Here is a 24,043-nt window from a genome sequence, read left to right on the forward strand (position 1 = left end):
GGAGGGAAAGGAAGAAGGAGGGGGAGGAACAGGAAGAAGTTGGAGTTAAGGACTTCGGAATCCATTTGTGCAGAGGTGCTAATTAATTTCATGTGACCATGTGAGTTGAATAAAAAAGACTACTTATGGAACTATAAAGATGAGGAGAATGACAGTTGGAAGAACAACAAGGCAGTCTAAACTTTAGAGTTAAATGGAAGAAGATAATCTAGTGCAAGGAACATAGGAAAAAATAGAACTGGTAGCTATGTAAAGAGATGTATCTTGAGCAGTATCTAAGTCTTGTTTTCTTGTCTTTTCTCCCATGATTATACCATATGTGATCAAAAAAAATTAGTCATCTTATTACAATTTCTTTCTCGTCCGCTATTGGCAAGTACACATATGTAAGATGTTGCAGGTGGGGAGCCCAGTAAATACATTTTGAGATTCTGAGACCTGCATGTAGAAATCTTGTGTGTAGAAGGGGTTATCTCAGGAGCAAGACCCATGAGAGGTGAGGGGACTAGTGTTAGAGAAAGAAGTTGAACTGTCAAGCCACTGCAGAAGAGGTCTCATCTGACCCAAAGGAGCCCTTTCAAAGAAGTTCTGAGTTAAGGGAGGTGGGCCAAGACTCTTGTATGACTGTATGACCCATGGCATTTAACTTGGATGGAACAGGGCTGGGAATTTAGCTCAGTGGTTTTGCCCGCCTGTTGTGAAAGCACAAGGACCTGAGTTCAATCCCCAGTACCAAAAAAAAAAAAAAAAAAAAAAAAAAAAAAGAACTTGGATGAAACAGCTTGCCTAAGTCAAAATCAATTTCCAGAGAACCAGGAGCTAACATTCTAGGCAAAAGAGTGTCTCTGCCCTTCAAGGGCTGGAATGGGTGTCAGACCACAGAATCCACTACAGATCGTGACTGATATCTTTATAGAAGTGTGCATGTGTGCATGTACATATACGTGTGCATTTTGTGAACCTCCGGTTTGTCAGTGTGTTATAAGCAATGATTACTAGTGACAAGTATTCTTGTGAGGTAACAAACATGATGGTAAGCTGACTGATTGCGCCTGTGACTGTTACTGAAGTTACAAATGAGACAATTCTTCAATTCATATCACTGAGACAGAGATAGTAGAAACTTGCCTGGGTGGCAAAAACAAGGTTAAGAAAACTCATCCCTTTTCTAAGAGAAACAAGTCAATAAAAACGTCACTTCCCATGTTATTGATCATCACGGTTTTCTCAAACTATAGCATTAAAGTGAGAATTATTGTTTAGAACATTCCAAATTATACCAAATATAATTTTTTCCAGAGTTCTTGCTAAAAACAATTGTAACATCTAGATGTCATCATACTGTGCTACAAGTAATAATTTTAGAAATCACTCAAACTTATTGCTATATTACAAAGCAAACCTAAGAGTTTTATGCTTTTAAAAAATGTTGCTAGATTGTCTCAAATATCCTTTGTAAAGAATTAAGATGTCTATAAAATACTAACATACTAGTAGGAGAAATATAGTTCATGAAAACTAGACAATAAGATCAGCAAAAGACATCAGGCTTATTTGTGAATTCGGATAAATTACTTTTTGAATTATTAAGTAATTCTGAAGTATAAACCTGACCTTTTCAATACTGTCTCTTCAAATCTCTTCTGAATCCACTATGAACTTCACAGCTAGTTCCTGTTTCATGGATACATATCCAGGAAAGGGGGGTGTGAAGGACAAAAGTAAACTCTAACTTCAAGTGGTCAGGTATTCAGTCTTGAGCACATCATGTAAGCTCTTCAGATTTACTTTTTGCTAGATTAGACAGGCTTCCTGGGAACCTCCATGTTATAAGGGATCCATCAGAGATATAAATGATTCACCATAAACGAGTTTAAATAACATATAGCATGTGTTACTGATGCAAGTGTTTTTAAAGCAGAATTATAGGATTTCTTTTTGGCCTCTGAAATATATGCAGGCCATTGAATTCTTAACAGTAGTCTCTGACTGCCCTCTCCTGTTAATTATATGATAAAAATAAGAAATAAACCAAAAACCAATGGGTTTATTTTAAATTAATTTATAAGATTGCCTCCAACAAATACCTATTTGTTCAGAAAAGAGAAAGTATATTAAAACACGATATTTATGTGTGTTTGATGAAACATTGCAAAATTTTCAGCTAATGAAGAAGCTCAAGGCTGTCACTGGATTAAGAAAATGATTCAAAGAAATAATATGCAACGTATTAGGCAACATGAATTCATCTCATTAAATGTAAGTGTAGTACTCACAAAACATTAATGTACTTAAAATGCCATAAAGATCAGTGGTGTGCAGTGGTGCAAGCCTGTAACCCCTACCACTCTGGAGGCTGAGGCAAGAGCATCACAAGTCCCAGGGCAATTTAGGAAGATCTTGTCTCAAAAAATGAAATAAAAAAGGCCAGTGATGTAGTTAACTGGTAGATTGCTTCCTAGCATGCACAAAGCTCTGGGTTCAGTTCCCAGTAACATAAAGTCATATTCACAGATAGAGATAAAGATTTAGTAACAGTTGATCTAACCAATACTGCCTCTGAAAAGCAGCAAGGAAAAACCTATCATATAAAATATTTCCCTAAAGTTTAAAAAACATACACCAAATCTCTCTCTCATCCCCTAGCCCTCCACCCCCACCCCAGGCCTCCGATATGCTAAACTAGCAAGCACACAGCTACTAAGCTACTCCCCCAGCCTTTTTAAACAAATTGCCCAGGCTGCCCTCCAACTTGCAGTCCACCTGGCTCAGCCTCTCAAGTAGCTGAGATTATAGGTATGAATACATCCAGCTCTGCCAAATACCCCCCACCCCACCCCACTCCCTGTACTTGATATTGAACTCAGGACTTTGCTTGCCAGGCAGGTGTGGGGCCATTGAGCTACATCCCCAGCCCTTGGATAGAACAAATACAGAAGGTAAGTTGGTTTCCCCCCAGAGAGCTCTGATACATTCATTTCTGCCTTGGACTTTGGACTCTCAGAATTTCCACCAGTAACTCCCAGGGTCCTCGAGCTCTACACTACCAGCTTTACTAGTTCTAAGGCATTTGAATTTAGATTGAGCCACACCATCAACATCCCAAGTTCTTCAGCCTGCTGCCAACCTGTGGTGGCATTTCTTAGCTTCCAAAAGGGAATGAGCCTGATCCCCTGATAAATTCTCTCCCACATAGCTATCCTGTTGATTCTGTCCCTTGGAGAACTCTGAACCATTTGCTAGGCTATCTCACAGAACTCTGAGAGACACTTTAATTTATGGTTTATTGTAAAGTGTACTTTGAAGCACACAGATGAACAACCAGATGAAGAAGTGGATAAGGTGAGGGATGGTGGAGAGAGTATGGGACTTCGCACTAGGTTCACCACCCTCGAAGCAGTTCTGTGTTCAGCAACCCAGGCGCTCTTGAAATCTTGTTGTCTAAGAGTTTTTATAGAGCTTGATATCCAGCCCTCCCCCTTCCTGGAGGTTTGGGGTAGGGCTGGTCTTTCCAATACTCTTCTTCTGTAATCACTTAGTCTTTCTGGTAACTGGTCCAAGGTTGTCTTGGGTCTCCACCCTAGGTCATCAGCATGAATTCAGGTATTATCAGAAGGGGGTGTTGTGGTTCAGATGTAGTTTTAGTACCCACGGGGATGGCAGGGATGGCGTGTTGAAATTTCATCCTCATTGAGGGGTATTAAAAGGGTGGAAACTTAATTCAACTATGATGCCTATAGGTAAGGCCTTTAGGGGGTAATTAGTTTAGAGAAAGTTATGCAGTGGAACCTCTAGGATTCAATAGTCACAGCTGTACAAGCAGAAAGAAGCCAAAGGGCAAGCTCTTGTCTCTCATTATAGGATGCTCTGTGCTGTCTCAGGCCTCTCCCAACAAAAAGGCCATAACCTGATGTGGGCCCTGGAGCCTCCAGAACTATGAGTTAAATTACACACTTTTCTTCATAAATTAGCTCGCCTCAGATACTTCATTATACTAATGAAAAACAGATTAACACAGAATACTAGGACAGTCCTAACACTGATAAAATTCTAAAGGTTTTAATTCTGTGAAAGAAGTCAGAGGCACAAAGACCAAAAAATAACACAATAAAACACTATTTTTTAAATTGGAGATTGAACCCAGAACCTTGGCACTGAGCTACATACCCAGCCCGTTTAAAAAATTTTTTTTCTTTTGAGACAAAGTCTTATTAAGTCATAAATTGCCCAGGCTGGGACAAATTTATTTCATAGTTTAGTGCAAACTCATATGAACCATGATAGATAAAAGTTTGAGGATTAAATCAGAGCTATCTCATTGTCAATGAGGACCTGGTATTTGAATCCCTGGCAGAATGTGGCCACACAATGACTAAAAATGTCACAGTAGTGACTTGGGAGAATATTCTGACACAGATGTCCTGCTTAGAGGAAAAATGCAGGCAGTTCAAAGAGAGTGTGTGCATGTGTGTGCCTTCTATACAGTGATGCCCCACGCAGTGATAGTTTGGGCAATGATGAATTACAAATACAGCAGTGGTCCCACAGATCTTAATGGAGCCAAAAACTCCCTATCACCCAGTGAGATGGGAGGCCCCATAAAGCAGTAGCACAATGACGCTGTCGTAAACAAAATCACAGTGCTGCCTGTCCTGTGAAAGCCTAGCACATACAATGATACAGTACATAATGCTTGATGGTGATAACAAGTGACCATGTCACTGGTTTATGTATCTGCTGTTGTATACTTATACATTTATATTTATTTATTTTCTGTACTACTGTAGAGCTACATGCACAGCCCTTTCTTGTATTTTTTATTTTGAGAGAGGGTCTCACTGAGGCTGGTCTTGAACTTAGATCCTCTTGCCTCAGCCTCCCAGAGTGCTGGGATTACAGGCTTGTGCCATCATGCCCAGATACACTGTACTGTTTATCATTCTTTTGCTCCTTCTCTTGGAGTTGACAGTTTCAGCACATCAGTGACAGCAGCTGGTGTGTCCTACAGAGAGAAGGGAGGGAGTCAATCATTCATTCTGAGGAGGTAAGCGGAGCTCAGTTGTGAGAGTATTTACACCCCATTATGGTGGTGGTTACATGGCTCCCCCGTTTGTCTCTCTGGGTTTAGCTGTATAGGGCTGGGAGAATGGGAATGACACATAGTATAGGGACATTTTTGTTCTTTTCAACACTAAAGATGATTTTGTCATATGCCTGCCCTCAAACCACTGTTAGTGTTCACTGCCTTCAAAACAAGTCAAGACTCCTTCAAAGTGGTTTACAGGGCTTCACTATCTTCAATCCTTCCTTTCTTTTTAGTCTATTTCCACCCTATGCTATTTCTCCCTGCCAAACTTCCTTCAATATCAAACAAAAGACTATGCTATTTTACTTGCTATGACTTTTCTGTTCAGTCTAGAACAAATTTTCCCTTCTCTGTAGAGTTACTACACAATCTATCATCCAAACTAGGACCCATGTGAGAGTCAAAGGGATGCTAACAAGATGGGACAGGGGAAAACAGACGCAAACTTAGGGGCTCCTATGTGAACTGGCCAGCAGTCACTGACTGTGAGCCCAGTAAATCCCCCCTTTCTGGGATGTCGAGGCCTAATGCTCAGCAGGTGCTTCAAAAGTCTTAGCTGAAATTTATCATGTACTCGTAGGATCTTCTATTGCTTTTTTATTTTTCTCTTTAACCTTGGTCATCATTCACACAGAAACTTGATGTGAGTTATGAATTTGGCCCTTTCTTTCTGGAAGCAAATTTCAGACTACAAAGGGTGTGGATGCAGGCTGGATTTTAGCCATTACTGTCTTCTCATATGAGCAGTTTTATGTAGGGAAAAAATTTACTCCATGTGCCTCCAACTATTTATCCTGTATGAAAAATTAAATGGTTGAGGAAGACATCAAAACATTTCACTAAACTATATATCAGATGCCATTTGAAATCCGGATAAGAAAAGATGCAAAGTGGATTTGTAATAAGAGGAGTTAAGTATTAAATATCGATCTGTGATTTTATGCAGAATAAATATGAGAGCATTGTGAAAATTTGTTGGTAATAAATTTGCTACACATAGAAACAGTCAATTTTTTGCAAGTGGAACTTGGGGCTATAATATTACTTGGTGAAAGCATATAATCAATGTAAATCTCAGATAAGGAAAGGGTGGTAGCATGTCTGTAATTTCCACATTCTGAGAGGCTGAAGCAGGAAGATCATGAGTTCAAGACCTCCCAGGGCAACTTAGTGACTTCCTAAGACTCTGTATCAAAATAAAACACAAACAAGGGCTGGGGATGCACCTCAAAGTGAAGGCCCTGGGTTCACGTCCTGGTATTTCAGAGAAAAAATAAAATAAAAAGGAAACCTGATATTTCACCACTCAGAAACTTTACCACCCAGAAATGATCTATGCTAACCATATCATGTATAAAATGTCCACTTCGTTTTAAGAAATCTGTCTTAAAGAACAAGCACTCAGCATTTGTTGACTAGTCAATACTTTTGCAGTATTTTTACAGCAAAGTGTATACACCAGAAATATTAGCCATTAGGCACTTAAAAAATAAAGCAACTTCAAACTACTTATCTGTTAATACTGTGCCATTCCTCTGTGTTCCTTTTTTTTTTTTTTTTTTTTTTTTTTGAGGGAGGGTCTCCCTTTGTAGTTTAGGCTGGCCCTGAACTATGCAGCCCAGGCTGGCCTTGAACTCAAGGTGATCCTCCTGCCTCAGCCTCCTGAGTGCTGGGATTACAGCCATGCACCACCATACCTGGCTCTTTACTCCATTTTCTACTTATCTATTGCCATTCTTTACATTTAAAACACCAAATACAGTATTTTCATTTTAAAATTGACTGCATTACATTGGTAATTTAAGATCAAATTTTAATTGACTCAACCTAAAATCCTGAACTTCATCAAAATTTTGTTTGTTTTTGAAACAGGGTTTCACTATGTGGTCCAGCATGAAGGGGATTCTCCTGCCTTGGCCTCCCTGGTGCGGGATTACAGGCATGTGCCACAACACCCAGCTAAATTTCATCAAGTTTTAAAAAAACCCTCAATAATTAAAATACCTAGCTAGGAAGCCAAAAAACTTTGAAAAGTTTACAGTTAACAAGAACAGCCTATGTCTCACCTCTTCTCTTCCCATCTGGGCTTATTTCCCAGAGGCAGACACTTTTTTTCAGCTATTTAAAGCTATTTCCTCTGCTAGCAATTCCATTTTTCTAAGCAAAATGTATTAACAGGTATTTCTTTATTTATATATTTTGGACATTTTTTCTGGAGTTTTCGTTAAGACATAGGATTTTTAGTTAGGCTGCCTCGGCTTCTAGTAATCCCAGGTTCTCCTGGTTTGAGAAATGAGAACCGCACTCACTTCTGTAATGGGGGGGTGGGGGTTGGAGTCAGCTTCCTCCTTCCCGCAGCACCTTTCCTCTGGGGGCCAGCCCTCAGTTCTCTCCTCTGTGCTGTGTTTGCATCTTTAGATTGCTGCTCTTGGGGCAAAAGAGGTGTGATAGTTCCTGGTTTTCCAATGACATACTTGATTTCAGAGGGGAAAAAGGAGATGAACTCTCTAATCTTTCATCTTCAGCTAAGGAAACTCCTTTCCCTGAGTTTCTAAACAAAACTTTCATGGTCTCTCATGAAAGTTCCTTACTCCAAGGTGGGCCCTGTGCCATTCTTTAACCCCTATGGCATAGTAAATGCCATGAATTTATCGTCCTTAGATCTGCCCATCCATAAATCTATTAGATTGGCAAAGGGATTGGGATTATATAAATGTAGGTTGGTCAGGATCACCTCTAAACCAGAGGACATGACCACTCTGTTATGCGGAGAAGACAGGAGGGTTGTTGCATCAACAATGCAAATTTCTACTGTGGGGCATTTGGTACTCCCACACTAGTTCCACCCCTACCATTCCAATAGAATCACACCCCTGTATTTTTGGAATGAGTAACAGTGTGTGTTGTGATGACCATGAAAAAGATTATAATAGAATCCGGGCATGGTGGTACACACCTGTAATTAATCCCAGGACTCTGGGAGATTGAAGCAGGAGGACTGAAAGTTTGAGCCCAGACTTGGCAACTCAGGGAGACTTAGTGAAATCCTGTCTTGAAACAGAAAAACAAAGGGCTGGGAGGTAGTGCAATGGTCCTACATTCACTCTCCAGCACTGTGGGCTGTGGGGAGAGAGGGTGAGAGAGAGAGGAGAGAATAAGGTACTGTGATTTTACTTTCTGTTAAATTTTATGCTTCACTTATAATTGTAATTGCTTTTCAAAAACTCTGCAACATTTACACATATTCTTAATATTTTTAATGTTTCATCATCACAGTTTATCAGGAAGCATATTTATTAGTAAGGGAAAAGATAAATAAGACAAGTAAAATGAAGTAACTGTAAGTCAGCATCATTAACACAAAGGAAATTAAAAGGGAAACTAGACAAAGTAACGGAGGAAGGCCTAAGGAAGTGACATCTGGTCCGAGACCTCGGGATGACAGAGTCTCTCTCACACATGGGAAGATCTGAGCGAAGCATTCCAAGAAACAGAGCAAGTAGAGCAAAAGCCTGCAAGTGGAAAAGAATTTGGCAGGATAGAGGACAGACAAGCCAGTTGGCTGGAACATAATGAGTAGGGGAGAGAATGACAGAGGATAAGACTTTGGAGAGTCAGGCTACAGTGAGATCATGCAGGCTTTTTGTAGGACTCAATGGAAAGAAGGTTGGATTTTTCTGAAAGGATGTTAAACTGGAAAGCAATGGGATGTGTTTTGCTTTTAACCCTGCACTGTAAGCTGAGCATGGTGGTGCAGACCTGTAATTCCAGCAGTCTGGGAGGCTGAGGCAGAAAGATCACAAGTTCAAGCTCAGCTTGGCCAATTTTTAGGAAGGAAGATGGTGTCTCAAAGTTTAAAAGGGCGGGGGGTGGGGCTCTAGCTCAGAGCAAAGGGCCTGGGATCAATCCCTAGTACTGCAAAGACACACACACACACACACACACACACACGCACACACACACATCCGACTATGGTTTCTACGTTGAGTGTGGCTTAGGAAGAAAGGCAGTGCAAGGGCAAAAATAGAAGTATAAAATAGGCAAGAAATCACTGACATCTCTTCTTTGCACAAGTCATACTGGTTTATACTCTTTGTAGAACAAAAATTGCTTTCTTTTAAAAAAGAAATTTCAGTAGTTTTCAAAATGTCTAATTCTTATTTCATTAATATGCATATTGCTGTTTAAAATTAGAAACTGATTTATCTATGAAAACTTATATGTCACCAAAGTTGAATAAGGTAATTGCATTTATTTTCCTTTCCCTTCAAGTGGGTCTCTTTGTCTTGGCTAATAATTTTAGATGAGTCACGAGTCATGTAGGTTTGTCTTCCATTTCCTCAGGAAGCTTACTTAGTGACATATAAAACAGCTTTGCACAATTTTTATTCCCATTTTTTAATTAAAGTGATATTAAGTAGTGGGGGAAAACAACAGATTCTTAGAAACCATAAATAAAACTGATTGAAAATAAAAAATAAACTATTAATTATGTCTTATCATAACTATTAAACCAAATCTCCAGTTACAAATTTCAGGTATTCAAAAAATTAAGACCTACGGAGAACTTAAAACACAAAAAAGAAATGAGAAGCCTCCAGCCAAATGAGCATTCTTGCATCCTGAAATTACTGTTCATAGAAAAATTGCAAAAATAAATAAAAACTAAAATTGAGAATAACAATTAGGACACGAGTGCTCATTCAACCATTCTTCAAGTCAGCTTCTCACTTGGTCTCTCCCACGGGAGTCTGCCTCTCAGTTCTCTACACAGACACACCCTCTTTCCCCGAGGGCCTTTGCCCCATCTCATTTCCACCCTTCCTGTGGCTCTTCCGACAACAGGCTCCAGCTCATCCTCCCAGATGTAGTGCGGAAAAGGCTCCTCCGGACCACTCTACTGCTCTTCCCATTTAAATGTTTCCCTTTACTCTTCCTGACATTATTGTGTCTTTACTAAACCCATCCCAACGTATATTTCCTTATTCATGTCTCTCTTCTCTCTTTCCTTCAAAATAGAACGTCAAGTTCAAGTGAGAAAAATCCTTGTTCATTTTAAGTTTTTCCAGTACCTAACCTGAGGATGGAGCTACAGATGTAATGCAGATGTAGATAAAGATACATGGAAATAGTTGGGGGTAAATGCTAGTCAGTAGACTATAAAGTTAACTGGCTGAACTACAACATATACTGTACTGTGCCCAGTATGATAATATGTATAGACCCTTACCATCTTATAAGGAAATGAGTTCATTAAACCACTTTCTAGACAGTTACTTAGGGTTAGGGTGTTATTTTTTTGCAGGGGTGTTTCAGACAGGGTTTTGCTATGTAGTCCATGCTGGACTTAAATTGATTTTTGGCCCAGGCTGGCCTCAAACTTGCAGTCCTCCTGCCTCAGCTTCCTAAGTGTTAGGATTACAGGCATGTGCCACATGCCTGTCCCTTCCACCTAATTCTCATACTCAATACTCCTCTCATGCATCCCGCCTCTCTCAGAAAAAAATTCCATGTTTTGCAGGACCATTCCATTCACTGTGGGGAGTTGGCACCTGTACATAGCACATCATCCTTTTTTTTGTTGTTGAGTAGAAAAAAATTTATTGAAAGATCCTAAGAGACAGAAGGGGGAAAAATGGGTTACCCTTATTTTTTTGGAATTGGGGATCAAACCCAGGACCTTGCACTTGCGAGGCAGGCGGCAGCATCGCTGAGCTAAATCCCTGGCCCAGCAAATCTTCCTTTTACCTCCCCTTCCTCTCATCTCTTGGTCCTCTTCCCATTTGCAAAAGATCTTCCTGTTTTCTATTATCTTTTATTTTGCTCTTTAAGCTATTTTTACTTTGGGTTTCTCACATAAGAGAAACCATGTGATATCTAAACGTGTGTCTGATTTATTTCACCTAACATATCAAAGACAAATTTAGACTGATTCTATTTCTTCATCATTTATCGCATTCCATTCCAATCTGGTTTCTGACCCCTTGCTTCAACATAAAAGCTCTTGCTAAGGTAAATAATGACCAGCATGTCAACAAAACCAATGGGTATTTTTCAAGCCTTATTTCAGATGGTTTCTCCAAAGCATCTGACACTATTCACCACTCCTTCCTTGAAGCACTTACTCACTTCTCTTCAACAAATAGCACAACACTCCGGCAAGTGCAACTTCTCCAGCTCATCTTCCTCTACCTGGCCAATACAGAATTGCACATGCTGAACTGTTTTCAAAGTCTACTTCACATATACTTAAGACTTTTAACTTTTTTCCCACACACTTACCTGCTTTTATTTGTCTCAATTTAACTTCTCAGATCCACACTTCTAAATGGAAGCTTCTTGGGTGACTCAGACATCAGAAATTAAGTCTTAAACCAAATGATCTCCCCACCTACCCATCTTCAAATATATTCATATTCAAGAGTGTCACTGCCATTCAGCTGTAATTGTTCAACATCCCACCACCTCCCAACACTAAATCCAATCCCATCAAGTCTTATCTACTACTTCTTTCTAGCTCCACTACATTACCCTGGCTGAACATGTCATTTCTAACTTTTTTCTGCTAAATCAATCTAACTAATCTGAAGTATTTTGATAATATTTGGTAATATTCCTAAATCAGTAATCTACTTTGACAGTATCTTCCTTTGGGATTTTCAGCCGAATTTTGCAGTTTTCCAATGTCATCAATTTATCACCCAAGTTAAAACCCTTCAATGGTTTCTCATCTTCTTGGAGAAGCTGTTTCTTTATGTTGGGCCTTGGGCCTTGAAAGGACGGGTCTCTTTGTAGACTTACCTTACTCACCTGTTGCTTGCTACAGCAGTACCATGCTTCTTATAGTCCCCTACACCTAGGGTGACAATATAACTTATCACCCAAACACTTGAGACAGGGTCTAAGTTGCTCAGATAGTCTTGAACTTGTGGTCTTCCTGCCTCAACCTCCCAAAGTACCTGGGATTACAAGGATGTATAACTTCACCAGGCCCAGAGACCTCTTAAAGTCACCTGAAGGACACATCTTAAAAGTGAGCAAGGCCTGTTATTGGCAAACTGAAAAGTATGGCATGATCTCTTTGGCTCTAGAATTTTTGGTCCCATCGTTTTGTTTTGTTTTGTTTTGTTTTGGATACCGGGGATCTAACTCGGGTCCTTGCACTTGCAGAGCAGGCGGGGAAACCAGAGCTAAATCCCCGGCAGTTCCCATCGTTTTTTACCCAAAAGAATACCAATTCCCTCTTTTCCCTTTCTAATTTGTACTAATTCCTTGGTTATCAGTTCATGCCATTTCCTTAGGGGAGACTTTTCTGACTAGTGTTTTATTATAGATTTTCATAGCACTGTCTCTTAATACTATTTTCTCATGTGTGATTTTTACAGTGTGCTTCCTGCACTAGACATTAATTCTGGAAGTGTCTGTTTTTGCTCTAGCAGAGTCTGGTATGTAATACATTCTTACATATTTATTAAGTGACAATACAATGTACTGGGGACACAGCCTCTGCGCTCAAGGATCTCACAACATAGTATAAAACAAATGCTGTATTGCAATACAATGATATGCTGCAATGACAGAATGCTCAATTCCACATCTTAAAAAAGGTCAGAGAGCTGTCTGAAGCGTCTCAGGTGTCAGCACACTTGTGTCAGGGCGCTCAACAGTTCTTGACCATTTACGTAAACAAATCTCCAAGAGACTGATCCATATGATAGATGGCTTATATCCATTTACAGTGGGAGATACATTTTCACTGACCTGAAGAGATGTGTGTCTAGGATGTTGAGCGTCTACTAGGAAAGATGGGAGGCAGTGATGAGGTCAGCTGTGAAAAGGTTAATTAGAATATCATGTATGTATGATACCTTCATACATGTTTATATGATAATTTACATATTTAGCTAAACATCTTTTTTTCTTACCGTACAGAAACAATTTTGTAAGTAGAAGAAGTAGCTATCTTTGAATCCACCCAATGTCTGTTACATTTTTACACACAGTTGCTTCTCAGTATCATCTCTAAGAACTTTCTCTTTGAACTTTTATTGTGATTCAAAAATGCGTCAGTCAAGAGCCAGGTGTGGGCAGACCAAGAGCTAGTAATCCCAGCTACTTTGGACTGCTGAGGGAGGAGGACACTTGAGCTCGGGAGTTGAAGGCCAAGCCAGGCAACACAGCGAGAGTCCCTCTCTTAAAAAACAAAACAACAAAGGACTTAACAGTCAAAATCCCCAAATACAGTGGCCATAAACAAGATGGAGGAGCTGCTGGTGGGTATCAGAACCTGGGAAATTTTCCCAAATGCTTTCTAGAAATTCTCGGATTAGAAGAGGGTGGAATGGGAGTCAAGAAAGCACTGTAATTAGGAAAAAGTTTCCTAGGTGATAGTCTCCTCTCCCCACCTGAAACTGGAACCCCTAATTCCTCACCCATACCTTTTTATGATTAGGAAAATAGAAAATGTACAGTGAATCTTCACTATAACTTAAAATTTCATGAGTTCTACTCAAAGGACTCTGTAAATTTAAATACATATTTGGAAAGACTTTCCTGTTTGGCAAGGATGTGGGTGATGATGATTTGAGGCTACTAATACATGACTTAAAATGGGGTTATGCAATGAAAGACAGAGAGCTGGGAATGTAGCTCAGTGTGAAGGCCCTGGGTTCAATTCCCAGTACCACAAACACATAGATACATTTAATACACTCAACCTACTGAACATCATGGCTTAACACCATAGTACCCAGAGTACCAGTGGTAGTGGTTTTTACCCCCTTGATCACTGGCTGATGGGGAGCTGCACTTTGCTGCTGCTCAGCATTGAGCATTTACTACACATCCGTAGTTCAGGGAAAGATAAATATTCAATAAAGAGAAAACAATTTGCTTTTTGAGACAAGGTTTCACTGGTCTAGTGAGTTCACCACAGGCGGGTGGTGAACTCACTATGTAGCACAGGCTGGCACTGAACTTGCAGCGATTCTCCTGCCTCAGCCTCCTGAGTGTTGGTATGCACCATCATGCCCAGCTCAACATTCAAAATTTTAAGCAGTTTCTACTGGCTGTGTATCACTCTCACACCATCATAAAGTTGAAAAATATTGAGCTGACCCATGTGAAGTTGGAGACTGTCCATATTTCAATACTAAGTGGGTTTTTTTGGTACTGGGGATCAAACTTAGGACTTTGAGCTTACGAGGCAGGTGCAGTGCCACAGAGCTAAGTCCCTGGCTTTATCAGGTTCTTTATTTTTTGGCGGGGGCGGGGGGGTACCTGGGATCAAACTTAGGACCTTGCGTTTTCAAGGCAGGTGCTGGAACCACTGAGCTTAATCCCAGGCCAGCGGCTTTAATACTAAGTGTTTTAGGGGCAACTTGTTTGCACAACTTTTAGGCAATGAGAACATTATTATGAAATGTAATTTCTATCTTGGCATTCAAAAAATTAGCAGAAAAGTGAGAGTTAGCATTCTACTTCACTTCACAATTCTGGAAAAGTGATTTTCTGTCCATCCCCACTGAAGAGTACCCACTGGTGATTAGCTCTAGTAGAGTATATCAGAATTAAAGACCCATAAAATGCTGTCTTAGACACTGTAAATTCCTAAGGGATGTGTAATTTTCCAAATGCGAAATTAAACAGTAACAAAAGCTTCCTGGTTAATGTTAATTTTCTGGCATTTTTGCTATTTACATGTTGAGATTATCAGTGTTTGGCTAATATTTTTAGTACCAGAAAGCAAAAATAAAGACAATTCATACAAACTGAAACAGAATTTAATTATGCAGGTAACAAATCATCAAAAAATACGTTTGCATTCCTACTGACTTAAAAAAACCAAACTGGCACAATTGTTGCTATTTTCTACTTACTTTTATTTCTCCATATTCTTAACAGTCATTCTAAAATTTTGCAAAGCAATAAAATGTTATGATTTTACCTGAAACGTAACTCTCCAAGGTTCAATATTTTATAAATTTGGCAAGATATGTTTCTGAAAAAAGTTATTAGAGCTCTTACATGTAGACTAGCACATCAAAGGCACAGGTAAAAGGTTTGACATATGCTTTCAGAAAATATGTAAAATAGACTTTCTACAGTAACTCTTTTTTTAACATGACATAATGTAGTTTTAATTGAGAATGTTATTAACCGAATGCTTCTGATTATAAGATGCTTTATCTGTATGGTTAGTATTTCTGTAATTTTAATTTTTTATTTACCAATCTGGTAACAAAAATAAAGGCCCAGGAAGCTCCCATTATTTTATAACATTAATATAAAGCTTAATGTTAAAGGTCAGTACTTAGTTTGTAATACTTCAGGGAATTCAGAAATGTATATTTGCATGATCTTTTTCCTTTTTTTTAATTAAGTTTATCAGTACATTTTAGGTATACATTATGAAAACATTCATTAGTAATTTGTACCTGTACATGATACATCTTGGTTCTTATTTTTCCCCATTCCTCTTCCCTTTTAACCTCTCCATCCCTCCTTATTTACAAAAAGCTTTGCTTCCGTTTCATCCTTCTTTTTTCAATTTTTTCTTTCCCTTCTTTCCTTTCCCTGCTCCCCCTCCCTAGTTCTCCTTCCCCTTTGAACATTTTCTTCCTATTTCACAATATCTATCATACATTTTGGTCCTCATTTACACTTTGTTTTTCACACTCAGCATTTACACCTTGAGGATATACTCTTAAGATCTTTTTTCCTTTTTGGTACCAAGAATCGAACTGGGGACCTCGCGCTTGCCAGGCCAGCGCTACACGGCTGAGCTACATCCTGCATGATCCTGCTATTCCTAAAACTCAGCATTAGAGCTGTTTAATATCTAGGGTTAAAGGAAAGAGAAGAAAAAGATGGTGATGTTCTATTTTGTTTCACTATTCAATGGCCTGCAGAAATATACCGTACAGGGTACAGTAGTTTTTGAATAGGGCCCTCATACTTCCCCCCACTCCCCAAGGATAAATATACTCTTGAATATAATAAGCACATATTTGGAGTTAAACATTTTGAGATCTCCTTGAACTTTCTGGACCAAACCAGTTAAACGACTATTTCCCAAACGGGGAAATAATTATTTTGGGAATGGATGTTAAGACACTCCAACGCAGGTCTTTACACCATCTCAAACGACAAAAGAACGTAATTAGAAAATTAAAAAAAAAAAGTTAACCCCTAAAAATTAACTGTGTACCTGTAGAAACAACAACAACAACAACAAAAACGGCTGTGTAAAGAATTCTGATTAAAAAATAAATGCTTTCAACAATAGAGCAAGGGAGGGGGTCACCACCGCGCCTGAAAATACAATGTTTTCAGCACACTCAAAGAGTTGTCAGCAAGTCCCGCAGATACAGTTACAACAGAAAACTATCAACTAAATTGTAGCACGTTAAAATGAGACAGTTACCAGCGTCCCTGGAGAGCTTTTGTTCTTTTGCGATTCGTCGCGGCATCCTTTAATCCGCCCTCCAGGGAGGGACCTAGAAAGCAAAGATGGTGAAAGTTCTTTTCTGAACCAGGCAACGGTCACCCACAAATGCAATCCAGCAGCGTCACAGGACGTCAACAACCTGAGCTCGCATTCTTTCGCTTCGGCTCGGGAGCTCGGGCCGTGCACTCGCCCGGGCGTGGGAGGCGGCCGGAGATGCTCAACAGTGGCGGCCTGGCTGCCTGGTGTGACGCAGCAGCGCGCTCGACCCGGGGATCCGAGCCAGCCCGGCCGGGCGGAGGGAGGGCAAGGAAGCCCGGCGACGCCACCGGACCGCTCCAGCGCGGTGCTTCCGCCGCTCCCGCGTCCCACTGCAGTCGCAATCCCCTCCCACCCCCGTTTCCTCCTCAGTCTCTCCAGAGCGACAGCCGTGCGTAGCCGCCAGAGAGACAGAAGCGCTCACATACGCAGGGGGCGAGCCCTCAGCGCCTACTTCCCGGAGTCCGACAACTGGCCACGGAGGGCGGCCGCCGGAGGAAGGATCAGCCGGTGGCAGCCTCCTCGAGACCCTAACTTCCGCGCTGCCGACGTACGCGCTCCCGCCTGCGCGCGCGCGCACTCAAAACACCGCCCGCCCCAGCACCAATCGCTGCTTCTCCACGCCCACGACTCTCCAATGTAGCCCCGCCCACCGCCCGCGCGCCGGCCGAAAGGGCTCAACGTGCGCGCGGCCGCCCACTTCGCTACCAGTGAGGAAGGGGAGGGAGCCGGGGCGTTGACGTCGCGCGGGAGGCGGAGGCGACGGCGACCTCGGTGGCGGCGGCGGCGGCGGCTACGACGAAGACGGTTGCGCTCGCTTGCTCTCTCGGCGTCATGGCGGCTGCCAGGGGCCGATAAGCGGCGGGAGCGGGAGCGCGCGTGTGCCGGCGGCGGCGACGACGACTCGGTACTTCTGGCTCTGGCCGCCGGGGCCTGCGGCGCCTCAATAATGAATTGATTGTTGGAGCCGCTCCGCAGGGGATCGCGCGTTGGGGCCGCCGGCCGGGGCTTCCCCTTCCCCCTCACGGACTCCTGCTCAGCCCGAGACTCCCGGAGCCCGAAGACTCGGCGGCGGAGCTCGCGCGTGTGCCCGGGCGCGGGGGAGGCCGCCGACCGTGCGGGCTCCCGGCGGGCGAGCGAGAGCGCCGGCTTCCTCCGCCCCGCCGAGCCCGCCCGACTGCCGGTGAGAAGGGGCGGCCGGGCCAGGCCGGGCCCGCGGGGTGCAGGGCGCAGGGCGGGGGCGGCTCGGTGCCGGGCGAGGCGAGGCGAGGCGGCGGGGGGCGTGTGAGCGGCGGGCGCAGGCCGTGGCCGGAGCGCATCCCGGCGGGGTCGCCGGGGAGCGCGGGGCGGGGGGCGGACGCTCGGCCCGCGGCAGCCGGCGCCCAGCACGTGGGGCGCGGCGGAGGGGGGGCGGCTGCCGGGTGGGTCTGTGCGAAGTTTGAGGCGGGAAGAGCGGCTCCGCTCCGGGGAGGCCGGGGGCCGAGCGGCCGCGCGGGGAGCCAGCCGGGGCTTTCCGAACCCCCCGCGGTACCGCTTTGTAAACTTAGGGGGAACGGCGCGACCGCTGGAAGGAGCGGGACGGGAGAGGCTCAGCGATTGGAAGAGTTGGTTATTGTTGAGATGGAGCAGCCGGACTGAGAGCTGCGTGTTTCGGCCTCAGAACCTGGGGTTCTTTAAAGGTTCTCCTCCGGGAGGGCCGCTCGGAGCAGGGAGATGCGGGGAAGGAAGTTACAGTGCACCGGGAAAGCCATTTTGAGGGCAAAAGGAAGGTGAAAGGGAAAGAACAGAAAGTGAACTTTCTTCACGGAGACTTTCAAGAGGGAGGTAGTTCGAGTACTTAGGTTTGTTTAGAGACATACTTGTTTGATAGTTGCTGTTTTAAACTAGGGTTGGAATTCGTGTTTAACAGTAGAGATGGACGTTGAGTTGAATGGTTACTTTCTAGATAACCTGTTCTTGCAGAAGGTCTACTGGACTGAGATCTGGAGCCGTAAAATCCTGTTCTAGGTGCAGTTTGCTAAGATTGGCTTGGCAACAACCGCCTCCCCCCTCCCCCCTTTTCTTGTGGAATGGGAATAGTGATAGAAGTGATTTTCTCTGCTGAGGTCGGAAGACAACTCTGCACTCCGTCTGCTGTCTCGGTACTTTCTGGCTGGGGAAGGATCTGACGTCTCCTTCCCCCGCTTCTTCCTCTCCCTCCCCTGCCGGAGACCTCCTTTGTTTATTCGTGGATGGCTTGTAGGTGACTCTCCAGTGCAGTGCTGATATTTTGAGAGGTGGAAATAACTGTCTCCCTCCCATTATTTTTTGCTTTAAATCTCTTACTTTTAAAATCATACTGTATATTGTGTTACCTGTTTTTTTCCCCCCCGTGAAATCTCTTAAGTCCAAACTGGATACATAATTTTTTTTCACTTCACTATCAGTTTACCTGCGAAAGAACACGTTTATTTTAACCTGTGCATTTTTGGTAGGATTATATGATAGTTATACTTCTGGTCTCACGTGAGCATTTTTAGGACCTAATCTCACTTGGGTATATGGAATTCTTGGTGGTAGGAATTAGGGCTTCATTAAAAGTAATCTCTCCTCTCCACTTGGCCAAGTTATCAAATAAGGCTCCATTTTCTGTTCTTGTCATGTTATGTGGTACCACTGTATTAATATATATAAATATTGCTAAATAGTGGCAAGTCTCTTAAAGTTTTATCATGCCGTAAATAATTTATTCTTTCAAAAGTATGTTAGTGATTAAATTGTATAAATTAATTAGGAATGAAGTTAATAGAACCCTAGATATTTTAAGTCAAAGTGTTCCTCCCCTTCCGTACAACCTTTTGTCAGATTGGCTATGTAGATTTCTACATGTCCTAAACAGGGCTTATGTTTTTTCTATAGGAGATGTTCTTACTTTATTAATGTTTTTCCTAGGTAAATCAAAGAGGGTCCCAGGAAATCTGTGAATGTTGAAGAAAATTCATCTGTGATTTTTTATATTCAAGGAGGAATCAGAACTTATTGTCGTCTTTTAAGCTGAAAAGATTTATATTTTATTTTAAAACTTATTGATACTTACAATGAATGGACACAGTGATGATGAAAGTGTTAGAAACAGTAGTGGAGAATCAAGGTAAGCAAAGCACTTTATTAACTTTCTTGCTAGGACAGTTGCAAACTTGTTTGTTGGGGTTTTTTTCCGTTGTCTTAGGTAAAGTTTCTACTATATGAAGCTTTGTGAACATTATAGGTTTTAATTATTTGCCAGTAAAGGTATGCAGGTAACTTCCAGAAAGTTTTGATTTACTTAAATCTACTTTCAGGTTTATATTGTTGGAAGTAGTAATTGAAGCTGGAGGAAGTAAAAAAAAATTAAATTGACTTGACTTTTAGTGAAATCTTCAAATAAATACAGTAAAGTTTCTGTTCTCAGCTGGGAATGGTGGCTCACCCCTGTAATCTCAGCACTCCAGAGGCTGAGGCAGGAGGATCACCACGAGTTGGAGGCCAGTCTGGGCTATATAGTGAGATCCTGTCTCAAAAGCTAAAAAAAAAATTTTTTTCTGCTCTTTTTTTTTCCTGGAGTTTTATCTTCAGCACCTGTGCTGTCCATCTTAGTAGCCACTAGCCACATGTGGCTCTTTACATTTAAGTTCAGCTTACACAACACTGAAAATTCATTGAGTCACACCTGACACATTTCAGGTTATAAGTAATCACATTACGGCTAGTATCTACTATATTGATAACAGGACAGATAGAAAACTTTTGTTTTTTGAGACAAGGTCTTGCTATGTAGTTCAGGCTGGCCTTGAACTGACTGTGTAGCCCAGGCTGGCCTCGAACTTGCAGCAATCCTCCTGCCTCAGCCTCCCAAGTGCTGAGATCACAGGTGTGCACCACAACACTTGGACTGAATACATTTCTGTCACTACATTAATTTGAAACAAGATTGATCTGAAGTTTTAATTATCTATGTATAAGAGGTTTTACTTGGGCCATATCTTTTTTTTTCTTTATCTTTCTGTCTTGACACGATTTATGTAGTCCATGCTGGCTTGGAAATCATCATCCTCCTGCTTCAGCTTCCTGACCACTGGGATTGTAGGTGTGCATCACCATGCTCGGCAAAGATCACATCATTTCAAAGAAGATACATAGTTTATGGGAATAAAGTTTTTTTACAGTGGGGGGGATAAATTATTAACCCATTTTTATGTGTAAGAAAACTTCTTTGTCTCCAAGGACTTAAAATTCTGTAGCTCCAAAAGTTTTGAGCTATCTATGCATTAATAATAAAATCCATATAGTTATATTTCTTTGTCATATTTAGAAATTGGTAATGTAGACATTGGAATCAGATTGCCCAGTTACTTATCCCAGTTCTACCATGTATTAGTTATGTGAATTAGTAAATTACTTAATCTCTTACTCTGATTTTTACTTCTATAAAGTAGAAATTGCATGATTATTTATATTAAAATTGAAGGCTGAGGCAGGTGGATCATTGTGAGTTTGAGGCCAGCCTGGGCTCTATACAGTGAATTCAAGGCCGGCCTAAACTACAAAGTGAGACCCTGTCTCAAAAAAACCACATACACACACAAATGTTGGATAGAAAATTATGTTGTGCTATGTACTTTTGATCTGAACCTTGGAATTGTTTTGCCATGCTACAAATACTTTATTTATTTTTATTTTTATTTTTATTTTTTTGGTACCGGGGATCAAACTCAGGACCTTCAGCTTGCAAGGCAGGGGGCGGAACCGCTGAGCTAAATCCTTGGCTACGTATACTCTAATTTGTTAGCTTTTACAAGCCAACTGGATAACAAGAACATCATAGAGAATGAAGTAAGAGACACTTATGGAAAAAGCATTATTTAATTGAACAAATCTTTCTCTAGGAGTTACAGAACCTGAGTTGACAGCATCTTTGCTGTAACTAGTTCTTTTGATTCCCCCCAACTAAAATGAAAAGGGTTGAACTGATTTGGAAGCTTCATTCTGCCCCTTAATTGCAAAGTATAATAGTAAAGTTGTAAACAGTATTGTTAGACTAGGATCACAAGAGGTGAGGTTAAATTAGAAAACTGAATCTGAGCTTTGATTAAAATTTCTGTGGTTGTATTGGTTGTAGTAAGTGAATAGAATACAGGTCAGATTGTTTGCATTCTCTTATTGGTGACCAGTGAAATGGCTAATAGAAATATCCAGAGGAAACATAGGAACCAGACTATTTGCAAAACAGCAAATAAAACTCACGTAAATCCTCTACTTGGGTATGCAGGGAGATCACTTGTTGGTATATTCTGACCACTTACCTATTCTAATAATCTTTTATGTATTTTGCTGACATAATTCAAGCAAGGAAGAGTAACGAGCCCAATTTGATAATACAGGTAAAAAAATTACTATGAAATTGTATTTACTTAAAGGATTCTTTAACAATGTATACATATTTTAAATGGTTACAAAGCATATTTTCCTAATTACTCTGAGTCACTAATTCTACCATGCATGTTTTGTTTGCTTCTTACAAATGTGGTTATTGAGTTACCTAGTTTTTGTAACTGCTTTGAATTTATCAGAAATAGAGACTTGCTTCTTTTTGCCTTGTTTTCTTCCTTATTGCTGTTTTGCTTTTTGCTTTGGTCTTGTTAACACTCAGTTCCTGCCCCCTCTCTCAAAAGCTTTCTTCATAAGGCAGTACAAAAGAAATTGCATGGTTAAAACACCAAGGAAGGGAGCTTCTCACAATAATGAGATAAGAAATTGTCTGGCCTTTAAAGTTGTTATATATTGTAATAGTTTCAGATTTGATTTTTATTGGCTAGAATTTTAAAATGTATTTTTACTTCATGATTTCCTTTTCCTTTTGTGGAAGTTTATGAAGTCAAGTAGAATTAAGCCTGATGTCAGTTGGTATTTTTGATTGGTATAGTTACATTTCTACTAAAAAAGTTGTTGTCATTTTTTAAGTTCATTTCTTTCGTGGTGACCTACTGGGCTGAAAGAATACCCAGGAAAATAGGTTTTCTTGGCTGTGTCACAACTGACAATTTTGAAGCTTATTTACTAAGAAATGTGGGCCAGGATGCACCTGTAGAACAGTTTTAGCTCAACATAGTTTTTTATAACTGAAGTTAATCTTTCTGAAGAAAATGCTGGAAGATTTCAAAGCATTAGTTTCTGCCTATGTTTACTTGTTTATTTGTGAACAAGTTTTTCTTTTTTTTTTGTACCGGGGATCGAACTCAGGTCTTTGATCTTGCACAGCAGGCGCAAAACCACTGAGCTAAATCCCCAGGCGTGAACAAGTTTTTCAAATCCAGGTTAGACTGTATGTCAAAGTTATATTGAATGATGATTAATTCCATGAATAGATTTATGAGTAAATTATAAGGGTGATCAAAAAATACAGTGAATATTTAAACTTTGAAGCTTATCCCAGTAAAAGACACATAGGACAATAGGATAGGTATGTTAGAAGCAAGGGGAGTAATTCGGGGGAGATTAATGGCAATGTCTCTTTCACTGTAATGAAGTTTTTTAATGTATTTTGATCACCTCTTATTGATCAGCCATTTATGGCAGTTTCTGTCCAGTAAAAACATTGTGACGTGTCTTCATCAATATTGGCACCATACCACTTCTGGTTCTTTCCTGAAGTCAAAAATGACCATGAGAGGTAAACATTTTGAGTCCAGGCAGCCATAAGACAACTAAAGACTCACAAAAGAGTGTTACAGAACTGCTTCAGAAAGTGCAAAAATGATAGGATAAATATATTTAAAGTTGAAGGAAGTATTTTGAGGGGAGATTAATGTCAATGTGTCTTTTATTAATATGTTTAAAAAATTAATGTATTTTTCAGTTATAACTTATGTGAAATATATGATCATATTTTCTTATTTTTAGATGATTAATACATGCTTGCACGTAGATGAAATTTTTAGTAATTTAAGTTTGTCCATGTACATTTACGTATTTATTTGAATCACTTTAGTCTTTATACATATTATGCTCAAATAATTCCTAGAGTAGGGGAAGATGTTGGTGATGTGCTTTAACAATCTTAGCCATTTCAAATTAAGCTGTAGTTGATATCTTAGAATAAGATCTTTCACTGTAACTTTTTATAGTGTTAATGATGTTTGATTTACATTAACATTTTAAACATAGGCATGTTCATTTTACATTTACGTAGAGGAACCCTGTGTTGTGCTAAATTTCCTTGGTTTAAAGAAAATATTTTATTCATTGTTTTATGTTTCAGATATCCTGTGTGGGTCTCAACTTTAAAATGTTAGGGAGGCAGTGTTGTGGTAGACAGTGAGTGGGATAAAAGATCTTTGGAAATGTTTTAATGAGTAATTTCTTTTTATGCTCAGCTCATTACCCTGATCTGATGTGTACAAATTGTACACATGTATTTAAGTATCATACAGTATCCTGTAACTGTTACTTTGTTA

At 40.7% G+C, this 24,043-nt stretch overlaps 2 protein-coding genes across 3 annotated transcripts in view; one reads left to right on the plus strand and one right to left on the minus strand.

Annotated features, from left to right (window-relative positions):
- Positions 1-2,046: 2,046 nt before the first annotated feature.
- On the minus strand, positions 2,047-19,212 carry LOC147826585 (uncharacterized). Its single transcript, XM_087180771.1, has 6 exons — positions 19,104-19,212; positions 16,512-18,226; positions 12,848-12,914; positions 11,216-11,278; positions 8,043-8,206; positions 2,047-5,002 (listed from the first exon to the last, which is right to left on the minus strand). The coding sequence occupies exons 1-2, from the start codon at positions 19,210-19,212 to the stop codon at positions 17,022-17,024; spliced, it is 1,314 nt and encodes a 437-aa protein (XP_087036897.1). The 3' UTR covers positions 2,047-5,002; positions 8,043-8,206; positions 11,216-11,278; positions 12,848-12,914; positions 16,512-17,021.
- Positions 17,618-24,043, plus strand: part of Chd1 (chromodomain helicase DNA binding protein 1) — a 71,735-nt gene continuing 65,309 nt past the window's right edge. For both annotated transcript variants that reach the window (XM_087180898.1, XM_087180899.1), the window contains exons 1-2: positions 17,618-17,754; positions 19,503-19,701. In XM_087180898.1, the coding sequence (XP_087037024.1) occupies positions 19,649-19,701 (53 nt within the window). In that variant the 5' untranslated portion in view covers positions 17,618-17,754; positions 19,503-19,648. The remainder of the gene's footprint in view (positions 17,755-19,502; positions 19,702-24,043) is intronic.

This window comes from Heterocephalus glaber, unplaced genomic scaffold, assembly GCF_053883595.1.
Source record: "Heterocephalus glaber isolate CG9 unplaced genomic scaffold, H.glaber_assembly_v1.0 deba00001465, whole genome shotgun sequence".
NCBI classification, from domain to species: domain Eukaryota; kingdom Metazoa; phylum Chordata; class Mammalia; order Rodentia; family Bathyergidae; genus Heterocephalus; species Heterocephalus glaber.